General features: G+C 48.8%; 2 protein-coding genes across 2 annotated transcripts; one reads left to right on the plus strand and one right to left on the minus strand.

The window, feature by feature from the left end:
- Positions 1–717: 717 nt before the first annotated feature.
- MARS2 (methionyl-tRNA synthetase 2, mitochondrial) lies at positions 718–4,823 on the minus strand. The gene is made up of 3 exons (XM_072333963.1): positions 4,366–4,823; positions 3,642–3,976; positions 718–2,809 (listed from the first exon to the last, which is right to left on the minus strand). The coding sequence occupies exons 1-3, from the start codon at positions 4,769–4,771 to the stop codon at positions 1,631–1,633; spliced, it is 1,920 nt and encodes a 639-aa protein (XP_072190064.1). The 5' UTR covers positions 4,772–4,823; the 3' UTR covers positions 718–1,630.
- On the plus strand, positions 4,725–14,401 carry AIFM1 (apoptosis inducing factor mitochondria associated 1). Its single transcript, XM_072333964.1, has 16 exons — positions 4,725–4,842; positions 6,136–6,263; positions 6,808–6,898; positions 7,449–7,561; positions 7,693–7,823; positions 8,861–8,951; positions 9,650–9,734; positions 10,393–10,469; positions 11,379–11,487; positions 11,637–11,744; positions 11,834–11,922; positions 12,002–12,142; positions 12,578–12,720; positions 12,955–13,079; positions 13,567–13,763; positions 14,193–14,401. Exons 1-16 carry the CDS (start codon positions 4,758–4,760, stop codon positions 14,262–14,264), a joined length of 1,785 nt encoding a protein of 594 aa, XP_072190065.1. The 5' UTR covers positions 4,725–4,757; the 3' UTR covers positions 14,265–14,401.
- The last annotated feature ends 440 nt before the right edge of the window (positions 14,402–14,841 follow it).

The raw sequence follows: 14,841 nt of genomic DNA on the forward strand, positions 1-14,841 counted from the left end.
AACTGCACACAGCTGGGGTTGGTAAGAAGTGAAGAAGCCAAAGGCTGGGAAGAATCTCCCAGGGGTCCCACCCAGGCAGTCCCAGCTGCACAACAGGACAACAACACGTACAACAACAGGACAACAACACGTAGCTGCCTGCTCCTGACAATACTGAAAGGACAGAAAGAAGGTGCAATGAACCACACAGCAGGCAGAAAAGGCTCACAAAGACCGGTCCTGAAACACATGGATTCTCCCCCCTTCTGATTTTGTTCATGTCTGCAGGTGTCAGCTGAATGAGGCCACCCACCCGACTAGCACACCACTCTGCCTCATTGCACTGCCCCCACTCTAAACAACAGGGATACAGAAGAGATCCTCCCCATCAAGGCTATATCAGCTGATCTGAGGGTTTGACTCACAAAGGAAGCTCAGCTGATGGACTCAGCAGCATCCACTTGGACTAAACCCCAGAGGTGTTGCCAGGACACAGTTTCCAACCACCTCCAGCTGCTTCTGTCTCAGCATAGCCAAAAACCTCCACAGCAAAGTCAAAGGGACACAAGGACACTGGCTGCAAGTTGCTGCTCAGCCCTCTCCCTGTGTGAACCCCTTCCTTGGGGACGGCTGGATCCCCTCCCCCAAGACTCAGCCTGAACGTGAGCCCACTGAGCAACACACAGCTACTAGAAATGCTCACCACAGCTCTGTAAGTAATGCCACCAGTCCCTGAATGGGAGCACAATCAAATAAACAGTATTATTTGCCCACAGCCTTAGGGTTGTTTTTAAGTGGAAGGTTTGTTTCTACCTGTCAGCTGCATTGTCCTCTCCTGCAGGAGCTCTGACACTGTTGCCATGTGCATCCCAGCTTGCCTGTCTCCACTGCAGTCTGATGGAGGCACAGTCCCAGCACTAAGAACAAAGCAGTGGCCAAAACACCCACCTCAATCACAGGCAGAGGTGAGCTTCTACATTTCTGATCCTGTGACTTCCCAGCAATTCCTCTTTGTCATGGCATTAAATCAGTTTCAAATGTGCTGTTATGCTTTTCCTACTCTGAGTTCATTCAAACCACTGCTGCTTGTCCCAGATGTTTTGTTTTCTCAGGTGGTGATGGGAGGGATTCCCAAAGCAAGCAAGCAGGGGGACCTGACCTACTCCTCATATCAGAAAATGCAAAGTAAAGGAGGCCAGGGTGGAAGATGCAAGTAGATACGACAAGAGGGCTTCAAGGCTGTGTAGGAAGAATGCCCTGTTTTACATGGATAGATACTTTGCTTCAGCCCCTTTACATTATAACAAAGAAGCAATATTCAAACCCTAGGCTGTGCTTTCAGTTCATTCTCTGCTCCCAGCTAAGCTGCAGGGCTGTTCCTCCAAGGATGTTACTCCAGATGCTTTCCTAGCTCCCTGGCTGTGCACACAACCAATCTGTGCACCTGCTTTCCAATCAGGGCAAACACCTCTGCCAGTCTCCTGGACAAGACTGGACCACACAGCTCAGACCTCAACCTCAGGGCTCTGAGCTCAGCTCAGTCTGTTTTATCCACTTCATTTCACCACCCAGAGATGGAAGGAAAATGCTCTGATAAAACTGATGTTTTCTGGGAGTTCCTGGAGGCTTTACAGAAGCTATTTGTCAGACACTAAAGCCTCTTGTTCTCTATCTGATGCTGACTTGACTTCTCTAGTCTGTGAAACAAGATGCCAGTGTCAGGTCCAAGCTGTCTCCCTTCAAAGGGACATGGCTTCCCATTGTAGCGTGGCAGAAACGTCAAACTTGAGATCTCCCTCTCTTCCGGCTCAACAGCCAGCCTGGAAAGCAACTTATCTGCTATGTGTGGGATCACTGGCTGCAAGAGAGTCCCATAGACCCGAAGGCATTCCAGAGTGACATGGATGATAGTGTCAAGCCAGATCTTCTCTGTGGGGTCTTTTCTGTCAAGTTTCCAAGGCTTGTGTCTCTGGAAGAAACCATTGGTCTGCCTTACACACAGGGCGATGCATTCTAATGCCTTGTAGATCTGGAAATCTTCAAAATAATTAGCTACCTGCAGAGGCAGAGAAGCCACAGACACCACAAGCTCATAGTCTTCAGCAGCAACCCTACCCAAGGCTTTTGTCTCCCTGTAATCCGCAACCTTAGGAAAACAAGTCTCTGAGAAACACGGGTAAGTGTTGCTGGGGTTAATGCCAGGGGCTGTTGACCGATTCAGAAGCCCCCCAAGTGCATCTGCCAGTTCTGAATTCAAAACCTTAACAACCTTCTCATCGTAATAGTCACAATCCCTCTCGGGTACACCCTGCCTTAGCAGGAAGTACCGAAATCCATCTACTGTGTAGCGTTCATTACAAGCGAAGGGATCAATCACATTGCCCAGGCTTTTGGACATCTTTTGCCCACGGACAGTCCAGTGGGAGTGCACAAATATTCGCTCAGGAGGGGACAGCCCTGCTGCCATCAGCAGCGCTGGCCAGTAGACAGCATGAAATTTGAGGATGTCCTTGCCCACCACATGGTGCGCAGCAGGCCACCACTCACCATGAGTCTCAGGGTAGCCCAAAACACTCAAATAATTCACTAAGGCATCTACCCATACATAAATAGTTTGCGTTGAGTCACTGGGGACAGGGATACCCCACTGCAACCGGCTTCTCTCACGTGAGATGGACAAGTCTGGCAAGTCCTCCGCCAGCCAGCAAAGCACACGCTGGTAGAAAGGCTCGGGGGAAATGGCACATGGGTTGTCACGAAGCCACTTCCGCAGTGGGTCCTGGAACGCAGACAGCTTGAACATGTAATTCTCCTCTTTGGTCCAGTGCACCTGAGAACATAGGAGAGAAAAAAAATTAGAGCTAGAATGCTCTTTGAATGGTTTCACAGTTTGCACACAGCACACTCAGTGTTGAGCTTTCTCTTTACCATAAACTCAACAGTTTCACTGAAACAACTTGTTTCAACAACTTGCAATCTTCCTCAGGGTTCCAAAGCCTGCTGCCCCTATTTTAGATCTAAGGCTGCTTTCTTTGCCATAAAACTAATCTCTTTCCTCAACTACATTGTGTGCTTTACCAAGATATGCTACTTTTCAGCCTCTCTCTGTGTGAGCACATATGCCCCAGTCTCGAACAAATACTAAAAGAGCATAATCTCTGCTTAGCTTTGAAGCATGATTATCTGCCACAGTTGAGTTAAATCATCCAACTTCTGACACTGTATAAAAAAATACAGTTGTAGATACACTCTAGGTCAGGTACCCACACTCCTGGTTCCAGTGTTGTTCAGTGTTGAGACTAGCAAGAAACACCTCAGTCATGAACAGCTTTATTCTTCTTGTCATCCAGCTTCTTTCATCCCCACTTTAAAATACTGTTTCAAAGCCCTTGAAACCAGCAGGAGCAGAACCCCTTCCATGCCACATGGCTGAAATCTGCATCTGATGCTTGGTGTTTGGGATCCCATTGGCAGCAATCTCCCATATAATCAAACACGGCTGTGAGACACAGAGAACATGCTTTGAAATCAAGGCAAGTCTCAGCTGACAAGAATCATGGAGCACTACACACACAGTATTTTTTTTCTAGAGCAAAGTAACAGGTGTGCAGTGCTCACACAGAACGGTCTAAACTTGGTCAGCAAAGCATGGGTGCTGTTACCTCATGGCCGGACTCCACAGACACCTTGTGTGTGTGGCCCTGGGCATCCACCCGCTCCGTGAGTTGGCTTTCAGGCAGGAAGCCCTCCTCTGCCGTGCAGTACCAGCCCTCATAGGACCCTTTGTAGAGAGCCCCACGCTCCTGCAGGGCAGCCCAGAAGTGACACACAGCCTGGCAGTGACGGGGCTCACTGGTGCGAATGAAGTCAGTGAAGGAGATGGCTGCCTGAGTGAAGGCCTGATGGAACAGTGCTGAGATCCGTGCACAGAGTTCCGGGGGTGACGTTCCCGCTGCAGCTGCGGCCTGTTGGATCTTCAGCCCATGTTCATCAGTCCCTGAAAAGCCAGAGATGGTCACGGGGAGGCGATGTGGCACAGTGCTGCCCCTGCTGGGACACAAGGCCTGGGGAAACTGGGACAGCCCCAAGAACACGAGGGCTGGGGATCAATCCCAGGAATCACCAAGGCTGGACAAGCCCTCTAAGGTCTCCAAATCCAATTCCAACCCATCCCCTCCCACTGACCTCTAGAATATACCTCCAGGTACGCTGAACCCCCACCTCCCCGTGCCGGTTCATCACCACCATCTTTATAAGAACAATTTTTTTTCCCATTATCCAACCTGAACTCGAGAAGAAGCCCAAAGAACAGGGACAGCCACCAGGAGGCCGCGGGACGCAGGGCCAGGCCCGAGACAAGGCTCAGCCCCGCGCTCCCTCACTCACCTGTGGAGAGGCGGCTCGGCCCGGCACCCCGGAGGCCGCGGTGGCGGTGCAGCGCATCGGCCAGCAGAGCAGAGTAGAGGTGCCCGATGTGGGGCGCCCCGTTAGCGTAGAAGATGGGTGTGGAGAGCAGCAGGCGGCGACCGGGCCCGGCGGTGGAGACAGCGCGGCGGAACGGCCGCGGGAGGCGGAGAGGAGACCGCAGCATGGCGAGGGAGCCACCATAGAGGCGGCGGCGGAACCATAGAGGCGACGACTCAGAGAGGCCGCGCGCGAGGGCAGATGGGAGGAAGGCCGGGGACGCGACAGCCAATGAGGAGCCGGTATGAGGGCGGCCGCGCGTGCGCCGTGCGGGCGGCGGGGGCGGCGCGAGGTCGGTCCGGGAGCGGCGCGCGATGAGCGGCGCCATGTCGTGCTGCCGCCTGGCCGCCGCCGCGCTGCGACCCCTCAGCTCCGTGCAGCGCGGCCGGGCCGCCACAGGTGAGCGGGGACGGGGCGGGCCCGGCTCTGTGAGGCACCCGCACAGCTCTGTGAGGCACCCGCACAGCTCTGTGCGGCACGCACGCGCCGCCTGCTGTCCGGAGGGAGGTCGGGCGCGGGCCCGGCCTGAGGGCCGCTGCCAGCCCAGCGCGGTGAGAGCGCGCTGTGCAACCCCGGCACGGCCTCGTGCGGGATGACGGCTGTTATGCGTGCGGTGCTCCGAACCGGGTGTGCGAGCTGCGCTGCGCATCTTCCCTGCGGCTGGTCTTGCTGTTAATTTCTTTAATTACGTTTTGATCTTGCATGCATATTTGGTACCCGCAGCAGGCTTGGAGCCATTTGTTTTGGCAGAGTAATGCACTGCAGTCGCTCAGATGTGGTATACAGGGCTTTGCAAACAAGCAGCTTGTTTACTCAGCTTCAGAAACGACTTGGTCTCTAAAACATACCTTTGTGTTGCTAATTGTGGTGCTTTTGTCTAAGCTGTATTGCTGGGTCACCTTGTTGCAGTGCTGGAATGTTCCCATGCGGATGAGCAGACTAGTAGCTTTCCATGCTGCACTTGGAGGCAAGGGCAGTGCTTCTGGTTCTGCCCCTGTGGGTTTATCAGCATTAGAAGATGTGTGTGTGAGCAGGAAGGCAACTCACAGAGAGAGCTCTCCTGTCAGATGGCTGGGGAAGCAGCTCTGCTACTCAGGAGGATATTCACTTCTGAGTGTGAAAAGCTTCTTTGTGAAGTAGAACTGTACTGCAATGATGTGGGCACCCATTGCTATTGGCAGTCAGCATGCAGCTGGCAAGAATGTTGTGCTAAAACCAAAGAGAAGAGCCAGAAGCTGTGAGCTCTGAGACCTGCTGCAAAAGTCTTTGTTTGCTTTTAAGTTACATCTCACTCATGGTCTGCTGAAAAGCTTGGTAGAAAAAAACCATTGCTACTGTTAATAAGGAAATATTAAGTATCTTAATTAGTCTCTTGAGAGAATTGCATATTCCCAATGCCTCTTCTCCCTGCCCCAGTCCACGCTGGAAATAAAAAGGTCAAGCTCAAATGGATCATCAATTTTGAACATAGAAGGTGGTATAAATAATTAAGAGGTGTTAATATTCAGAGTTGCAAGATGCTACTGTCTGTACCTGTAAGCAGTTGGGGTTCCCTTTGCTTTTTTGTTGTGGTTTTTGATAAAACAAGTTAAATGAAAACATATTATCCTCTTCCCAAGCTCTGTGTCATTGGGAGTCCTTAATAGTCAGCACTTCTCACTCTGTTCTCTCATTGCTTGTCTTCACCTACAGTTTTGCAGTGCCATCACCTGAGATACCCTTCTAGAGCACTGACATCTTCGGGTGTTCCTGGCAAAGCTGGCAGCAACCTACTGCTGTACTTAATTGTGGGAGGAACAGTCACTGGGACAGGAGTTTATGTAAGATGCTTAAATAAACGTGCTTTCATTGGGGAGGGGGTGGAGGGAAGGTAGCATCTTTATCTTAATTACTTTTGGTAATGAGCTCTTGCTTTCTGGTGTTTTTGACATGCTTCTGTTCCCTGGATATGCTTCTGTCTGTCTCAGTCCTCTTCCATGCCCTGCATTAAATTCCTTGGTGGTCCTTTGCATCTCTTTGAAACACTTGATCATGGCAGTGGGTAAAATGCACATTGTCTATGGAATAAAAGAGATTTCAGCTCCTCAGCCCAAAGACCAAATATGTGCACAAAGCTTGCTCATGTAAAGCAGTCGGTCTGAGTCCTATCCTAAGAAGGACAGATAGTTTTCTGAGTGCATTCCTCTTACAGTTGTGTACACATTCAGAGATGCTTCTTAAACTCAGGTATATCTGGGTATGTTTGCTTTAATTGAAAGCAGATGCCTTTTCCGAGCAAGTACGAAAGCTTACGGGGAGTAGAAGCAGAACAATGCCTTGATGCTGTAACACATACAAGGTAAACGTCTCCTTGTCTGTCTCCAGGTATACAAAACATTGAGGGAAAAGAAGGAGAGATTCGCCAGTCGTCTCACAACAGTAACTACACGGTCCCAAGAAAAGGAATCATCTTCTGGTGGGTACTTGCCTGCGGTTCTGGGTTTGGAGCAGTTTTCAATGAGCTGCTAACTTGAGGCATTCAAAACAAGTAGAATGGAGCCTGCCTGAAAATACAGTGGTAAAAGGAGAAGAGGCCTTGCTTTGGGCTGTCACCTCTTCCCAGCCTGGCAACACAGTTCCCAGAACAAAATCCTCAGTGCTGTGCCATGTCTCTGTTCCATTCGAGGAGTGACGTAGAGGGAGAAATGAGGACAGTGTAGTGAAGCTCTTGATAATTTCTTGCAGGCTGTATGTGGACAGCAGGTCGCTCACTGAAGGTCACATGACTGTGCAGATCTAGCTTAGAGAAACCATTTGCTGGAGTGTGGCACTTGGAGTGTGCAGGGAGCAGGCCTCAGGAGAAGCAGGTTCTTAGTGAGATAGAAGGGAGGGGAGAATATATTTGGAGCACTGTCTGCCAAAGGAGGCCTGTACGTGAAAAAGATCTGGTGACACACTCTGTTCTTTGCACGTGGACAGTTTTCCGTGCTGTATTTACAATCAGCTGTCTGATCTGTTTCCTGCAGCTCCAGGAGCTCACCCTGAGGTCCCATCTCATGTTCCTTTCTTGCTCATTGGTGGAGGAACTGCTGCATTTGCTGCTGCTCGATCCATTCGGGCTCGTGACCCTGGTGCCCGGGTAAGGGATGCCCTGTTCTAGAGAAGATCCCTGTGGATTGCTGAACGCATTCTTGCTTCAGAGCCTACATAATATTACTATGTTTGCCAGCACTGGTGTAGCTGACATGTTTGATGACTGCTTGTTTAAAGGTACTGATTGTGTCTGAAGATCCTGCACTGCCCTACATGCGCCCACCTCTCTCCAAAGAGCTGTGGTTTTCAGATGATCCTCACGTGACAGAAACTCTACGTTTCAAACAGTGGAATGGCAAAGAAAGGAGGTACGTGTCACTTGGGCAGTAAAGACAAAGGAGACTATGAAGAAGTTGATAATGATCAAAGTTGTCTTGTCAGAGAACCACTGGAGAGCTCTGAAGTGCTCAGAAGGCAGTTTGCAGATCACTGAGTAGCACTGTTTGTGCTGAAGGCCTGGGTGTGTGTGTATCTGTGTGCACTGTTGGTTGACTGATCCAAAAAGGAACAGAGCATTGCATGCTGTAGGCAGAATTTGTGTGTTGTTTGCACTGGGCCAGGTGACTACATTGTGGAGTCCAAAAAGCTGCAGACTCATGGAGCATGGCTTTGCAGAGGTGTTACAAACATGTCAGTCAAGCAGCAGATCAGGCTGAAAGGTGTGGTAGTTGTCGAGAAGAATGCAGCTTAATGAGTTAGTTCAATATTAAATTGAAGACTTGTGATTCCCTTAAATGTACACGTAATGCTGTAACGTGATGAAAAGTACAATAATAATAGAGTGGCAAAATACTTTGACCAAAGCAAACAAGGATAAGCCCAAGTGCAGCAGTATAGAAACAAGGGGAAAAACATGCTTACCTTTAGAAGGCCTCCAGCAAGAGATGCCCTCACCTCTACTGCCAGCCCTTAAATGAGGGCTGGGAAGAGGTGCATCCTGGCTCCATCCCTTCCATCCCTCAGATACATTGCATGCACCTGAGCTCCTCTGGGCTGTCCCTGCTTTCCCACCAGGTGTTCAGTCATTGCTTCAAGCTCGACAGTGTTTTTGCTACAATATGCCACTAGTAGGAGAAATCCTGTGAAATAAGTTAATAGTAGAGGTGAGGATGGAGTCATGCAGTTCAGAATGGAGCTCCTGGAACCTTGGACCCCCATTGGACCCATTTGGTCAAAAACTCTTACTGATCTAAATACCAGAATGTAACAGTGTGCAGCAACTAGTTCTTTGCTGCTTCTGAAGTTTGTTGTGGTTGCATACAGTTGTTTTCATGTCATTGGTGATTCCTGTATAGCTGGTACCAAAGAGTAACTGGAACACATCTGCTAATTGATCTTTTCCCAGTATATATTTCCAGCCACCGTCATTCTATGTGCAGGCTCGTGATTTGCCTTTTGTAGAGAATGGTGGAGTAGCAGTTCTCAGTGGCAAGAAGGTGAGTAGTACCTGGCTAGCTGTCATTCTAATGTCGTACAGTTCTTCCCAAGCAGAGCCTGTGTCTGAGCTGGAAATAAACAGCTGTAGATGGTGTTGTGGAGGTTGGCTGAGGAGAAGAATGTGGAAAGTTTTCAGAAACGTGTATACAGTGAATCAGGGACTACCCTAATATTAAGGACAGCATGTGTGAAAGCAGGAGAAGCTATGAGGAGTAGTAGCTAAAGGTAAGATGACAGTGTGTGTGTGGGATAAGAATATGTAGAGCTTAGAGACTGTGTGGCAAAATGAGAACTGAGCTGCATATGAGTTGGAGGGTGAGGTGAGTAGAATGTCATCAAAGTGGTGGATTGCAGCATAAGTAAGAGCAGAGCACAGAGGCAGCAGAAAGGTGGAAAAGTTTATGGTTTCCTCAGTTCTCTATATCGTGCTAAAATAAAGAACATAGTCTTACTGCTGAATTGTTTCTTAGATTCATATCCTGGGGTTATCAGTCTAATCATTATCATTGCTACAAAAAGAAACTCTGAATTCCTATTGCCATTTCCCCCCTCCCTGAAAAATTACAGAGCAATTCAAAGGTGTGAAAATGTTGCTTCCAAGTATTCTTCTCTATTTGGTAGTCTGTGCAGTCTGACTCAAGTAGGTGTGCCTGCAGTGAGTGGAAGCCTGAGCTGCCCTGCTTGGTTTTCTTTGCAGGTTGTGCATATGGACGTGAGAGGCAACACTGTGAAACTCAATGATGGTACCCAGATATCCTATGATAAATGTCTAATTGCGACTGGTGAGACTTTTGTTCTGATCTCCTCTTGTTCTTCATGTTGTGTCAGGCTTTTGATTTCAGTGGCATTAAGTGACAAGCTTCTGCCGTGTGGCAGAACAGTCACACAAAAGGCAGTAATACAAATGTGGTGGCATTGGGTTTTTTACTTGCTTTATGTAAGCCAGCTTCTCTGGGACAGAGTTTTACCCTGTGAAAATCAGCAGGGACAGAGGAAAAGGTGACTGCCCCAGCAGCTGGGTAAAGGCACTCCTCTATAGTCTGGTGTTTTCAAATCCTGCCTTTAAGCAGCAGCAAGGAGAACACCCAGCTCTTAGCTTGGCAGGGCACTACTGCAGCATCCAGCACTAGCAATTACATCCTTGTGTAGTTAATGTGGAACTGACTTTCTGCAGTCAGTGGAGCAAAGTGCATGGCATTAGGTTGGTTGTGGGGGATGTTTCTGTTTGCTTGTTTTAATTCAGACTGCAGAGTCGTCCACAGCTTGCACAGAAGGTCTTCCATTGTGGAAACCAGAGGGCAACAGAGAATAGAGCATATTGTAGCAGCTTGAAAAGTGCAGTCTCAGATGGGTGGTAGCTCTGCATTGCTGACATGGCCAGCAGTCACTAGCATTTCTCTCTCCCTGTCTTCCCCCGCCTCCTTTCCACCCTGTCCTCAGGTGGTTCCCCAAGGAACCTGCCCGCCATCGAAAGGGCAGGAAAAGATGTACAACAACGGCTGACGCTGTTCCGAAAGGTAATCTACAGGCACTGCTAGTCCTGGGGTGAGGCTGAACTCATCAGAAAAACTGCCAGCATTTTCAGCTTGTTAACTCTTCTGCGTCGGGTCCAGGACAGCCTTGCCTTGACTACCAGCTCCCCTTGGCTGGTAACCGGGGATCCATTTGCAGTTTGTTCTTTTCCCTGAGCAGGTGAATGGGATAAAGCCTGACCTCACCCTCCCCCTTGCCTGAAACATTCCTATGATACACTGAAGTTTTAGCTGAGTGTGTTAGCTCTTGGATTAGTTTAGGTAGTTTAGATACTCTAAATATCTTCTTCATGGCATTTCTTCACCTTCATCCTGTGCCTTAGGGAGAAGTGGGTGAAAGAATTAAAGTCAGTTGGCAGACTCCTAGTTTTCATTAGAGAGATGCTTTTTGTTGACAAGCTCCACATTTCTTGTACGATTTACAACAGACAGGGAGTTTCTTCCTTAGTCTGGTTCAGGGAATGAGTTGAGAACAAGGAGCCCTGTGGGAATGTCATGCCCTGCACTGGACTTGCCCTGGTCTGGTCACTGTCAGGTCTGCTGTGATCTGCTCAGCTGTGTAAGGGATGTGTAAAAGAGATGTAATGGGGGATGTGGTGTTCTTACAGTACTGTGTGTGCTGTAATCTGGAGATTTCATTGCAATTTCCTCTTGACATGTGGGAGAAAATGCTGAGATTGTGCAGGTTTTTCCCCATCACCAAACACTAGGAAGCCAGACTGTTTGTTTTTTCCTTTTTCTTTCCTGTTTCTCTTTTTCTTTCTGTGCAATAGAGGAAGGAGAAACACGTCTCCCATTCTAAGTCAAGGAAAAGAGTTACTCTTATTTCAAAGGGGGAAATTGTAGAATTTTCCCACTGCCATTCCTGGTTTGAAATGGGAATAAATCTTTCAGATTGAGGACTTCAAAAGTCTGGAGAAGATCTCAAGACAAGTCAAGTCCATCACAATTATTGGTGGTGGTTTTCTCGGCAGTGAGCTGGCCTGTGCCCTGGGAAGAAGAGGTAGGTGTGCTCCAGCAGGCAGCTTGCTTCAGCTGGCACCTTTAGAGAAGTGACGGGCACTGAATGCAATCAGCCTGACGTTACAAACCGCCTTTTAATTCCACATCTGCTGAATTTCTGCCCAGATTTGCTCTTTGCTTCCCTTTCAGCCCAAACCAGAAACCTGGAGGTAATTCAGCTGTTTCCAGAGAATGGCAATATGGGCAAAGTCTTGCCTGAATATCTGAGCAACTGGACCACAGAGAAAGTCAGAAGAGGTGAAGCTGTGCTCCAGTGCTCCTCCTCCTGCTTCACCTGAAGTCTACCCATCTCTGTGCAAGCAGTTACGTTTCCTTTTTGTTTCCAGAGGGCGTTAATGTTATGCCTAATGCTGTGGTCAAGTCCGTCTCTGTCTCTGGAAATCGGCTGCTGATTAAACTGAAAGATGGCCGAAAGGTGAATCTGAATGCTGGGGGTCGGGATGTTTGCAGGGCTGCTGAGAGAAACACAAGAATTGTTAGAAATTCTCCCCCAGGTGGAGACCGATCACATTGTGGCTGCAGTAGGGCTGGAGCCTAATGTGGAATTAGCAAAGTCTGCCGGACTGGAGGTGGATTCTGACTTCGGAGGGTTCAGGGTGAATGCAGAGCTGCAGGCACGCTCCAATATCTGGGTGGTGAGTACACACAGCTTTCTTCCAGCTGCTGAGACCAATGCAAAATGCCTTGAATTCTGGGGGCTGGCATACCTAACTTAGGTGAACAGTGTAAAAAGTGGCAAGTAATGAGACCCTTGGAGGCTGTTTGTGCACTACAACGTGTTTTGGTACGGTGGTGATGAATGTTTGTGCTCCTTAAGAGAGCTTGGGGTAACTTAAAGGCAAAGTGGGTTATTCTGTTGTGTGAGAGCCCGTTTGGTGGGGAGCTGAGGCTGATTCCTCTGAAGAAACACATACATAGAGCTGGGAAATAGAAGAAGGTATGAATGAGTGGGGGCTGTCAGAACAACCTTATTTCAGTCATCTATGTGCCAGTGCCTGTTGTCTTTTGTGCATTAATTTGGGCTTTTGATGTTCGTGTTCAGCCATCACTGAATGAGTTTCTTCTTTAAGGCTGGGGATGCTGCCTGCTTCTATGATATCAAACTGGGTAGGAGACGTGTAGAGCACCACGATCACGCTGTTGTGAGTGGAAGACTAGCTGGAGAGAACATGACGGGAGCTGCGAAGCCTTACTGGCACCAGTCTATGTTCTGGTAATGCTGAGTAACATTTCTTATTGGACCGTATTGGTGGGAGCTGTGACAAGACACACCTTGCAAAGTAATGAGTCTGCAGCAAGTACCTGGATCAGAAGCAGAGTTTGTTTGTTAAGCTGGTTTCTGCTCTGTCTTGATTGTTCCCTACACGGCGCTGCCATTAGGGTTTGGAATTGCTGTGAGTTTGTCATGCTGTTCCTATGAATGAGCTTTGTTGTTGTTAATCCCTAGGAGCGATCTGGGTCCTGATGTGGGCTATGAAGCAATCGGCCTCGTTGATAGTACCTTGCCAACAGTAGGGGTCTTTGCTAAAGCAACAGCAAAAGACACCCCAAAATCTGCGACAGAGCAGTCAGGTAGGTTCGTGGCCTTTCTTGGGCGCTGCCTGCCTGCATGCAGGCTTTTGTGGCTGAATCTGTGTGGCCACAGAGAGGATCTGGTCTCACTGTAAAGCTCTGTGGGAGTTCCACCTGTGTGCTTTATTCTAGACCAAGCTTTAAGTGCTGGTTTTGATGTTAAAATGTGATAAAAACATAATGTTCCACTGAGGCAAAATTAGACATTAAGAGGGGAGGTTTAGATGAGGTACAAGGAAGAAACTCTTTCCTTGGGGGGTGATGATGTACTGGCACAGGTTGTCCAGAGAAGTTATGTGTGCCCCATCCCTGGACATGCTCAGGGCTGTCTTGGATGAGGCCCTGGGCAGCTTTTGCTGGACAGAGCTCAAAAGAAAGCACACCTCAGCCTTTTACAGAAGCCATCTGTCCTGCTTCCCCCAGCACAGACTGGGAGCTCCTCCTTGTTTCTGCACTGGCTGTTCGATGTCTCCCATCTTTGCCTTAGGGACAGGTATTCGATCAGAAAGTGAAACAGAAGCAGAAGCTTCAGAAGTTCCCGTTTCTCCAAGCTCTTCACCAACGCCTCAAGTTCCAAAGGAAGGAGAAGATTATGGCAAAGGTGTCATTTTCTACCTCAGGGATAAAGTGGTGGTAGGAATTGTATTATGGAACGTCTTCAACAGGATGCCCATTGCTCGAAAGGTCAGTAGAGGACGAGTACGCTGAACCAGTGGGGCTGTGGCATTCAGCTTGTTTAGATCCAGGACTTTCTTGTGGAAAAATCAATCTACCAATAGATAATGAGGATAAATAGAGGCAGATATTATTCTAGCATGATAAATGAGAGGAGAGCAGTGGATATCGTCTTTCTGGACTAATTAAGGGTTATGGCACTGGACCTCTCCTCACAAACAAGCTGATGCAGCCCCGGCTGGATGAGCAGTGAGGTGTGCTGCAAAGTGGCTGAAGGGCCCAAGCCAGAGGGTGGGGATCAGTGGTGCAAAGTGCTTGGGGGCAGTGACAGGCAGGGTACCCAGAGCTCAGCGCACCTCACCGTATCATTCATAGGATAGCCAGGTTTTAGTATAGGTTTTAGATAGATGGGTTTTAATGCACGCTTCCTTCTTTCAGATCATCAAAGACGGGGAGGCGCACGCTGATCTCAATGAAGTAGCAAAGCTTTTCAACATCCATGAAGACTAAGACTCCGAAATCACCGCCATAGGAGTGAGTAGGGCTGCATTCGTCCCTTCACGTGGGAGAATTTGCTCTGAGCACTTGTGAATATTTCCCATCACCTCGAATTCTAACATTTCACCAATAAAATCAGATTCTTCTAAGTTAAGTGCCTCCTTCCTGCGCTGCACTGTGGAAGGGCAGGATGCAGTCTGCTGCTGCTGCTGTTAGTTTTTCTCTCTTATCAACAGTGGAGGAGCCTGCAGAGGTGTTTGTTTTGTCACAGCAGCTAACAGGTATAACCTGCTACCAGCAGGCTGGCTGGAGACCCTCTGGCTCCCTTCTCATCCTTCTGTCTGTGGTTTGAGTCAGGTCCTGTTTTTACTCATATTCAGGGCATCATGTTAGGCAAGTGTGGAACCTCATGGTGGTGTTGGGATGGGAGCACTGAAATGACCCATCTACCCTCTCCATTTTTGAGGCTGTCCTCTTCTGCTCTGTTGTTCCCCTATGAGCGATACCATATGCAGTGCTTTACTCCTCAGCGTGGTGGGGCTCAGCCCAGGCTTTCCTTCCAGTCCTGCACTATTAGGGCATTCCTGCC

This window comes from Excalfactoria chinensis, chromosome 4 (genome assembly GCF_039878825.1).
Source record: "Excalfactoria chinensis isolate bCotChi1 chromosome 4, bCotChi1.hap2, whole genome shotgun sequence".
NCBI lineage: Eukaryota > Metazoa > Chordata > Aves > Galliformes > Phasianidae > Excalfactoria > Excalfactoria chinensis.

Coding starts and splice junctions, on each gene's coding strand:
- MARS2 (XM_072333963.1), bottom strand. CDS start 4,771: ATGGCGCCGCTCATCGCGCGCCGCTCCCGGACCGACCTCGCGCCGCCC. Junction 3,977..4,365: donor GCCGAGCCGCCTCTCCACAG/GTGAGTGAGGGA, acceptor CTGGCTTTTCAG/GGACTGATGAACATGGGCTG. Junction 2,810..3,641: donor CTGTGGAGTCCGGCCATGAG/GTAACAGCACCC, acceptor CTATGTTCTCAG/GTGCACTGGACCAAAGAGGA.
- AIFM1 (XM_072333964.1), top strand. CDS start 4,758: ATGAGCGGCGCCATGTCGTGCTGCCGCCTGGCCGCCGCCGCGCTGCGA. Junction 6,264..6,807: donor TCACTGGGACAGGAGTTTAT/GTAAGATGCTTA, acceptor GTCTGTCTCCAG/GTATACAAAACATTGAGGGA. Junction 9,735..10,392: donor TAAATGTCTAATTGCGACTG/GTGAGACTTTTG, acceptor CCCTGTCCTCAG/GTGGTTCCCCAAGGAACCTG.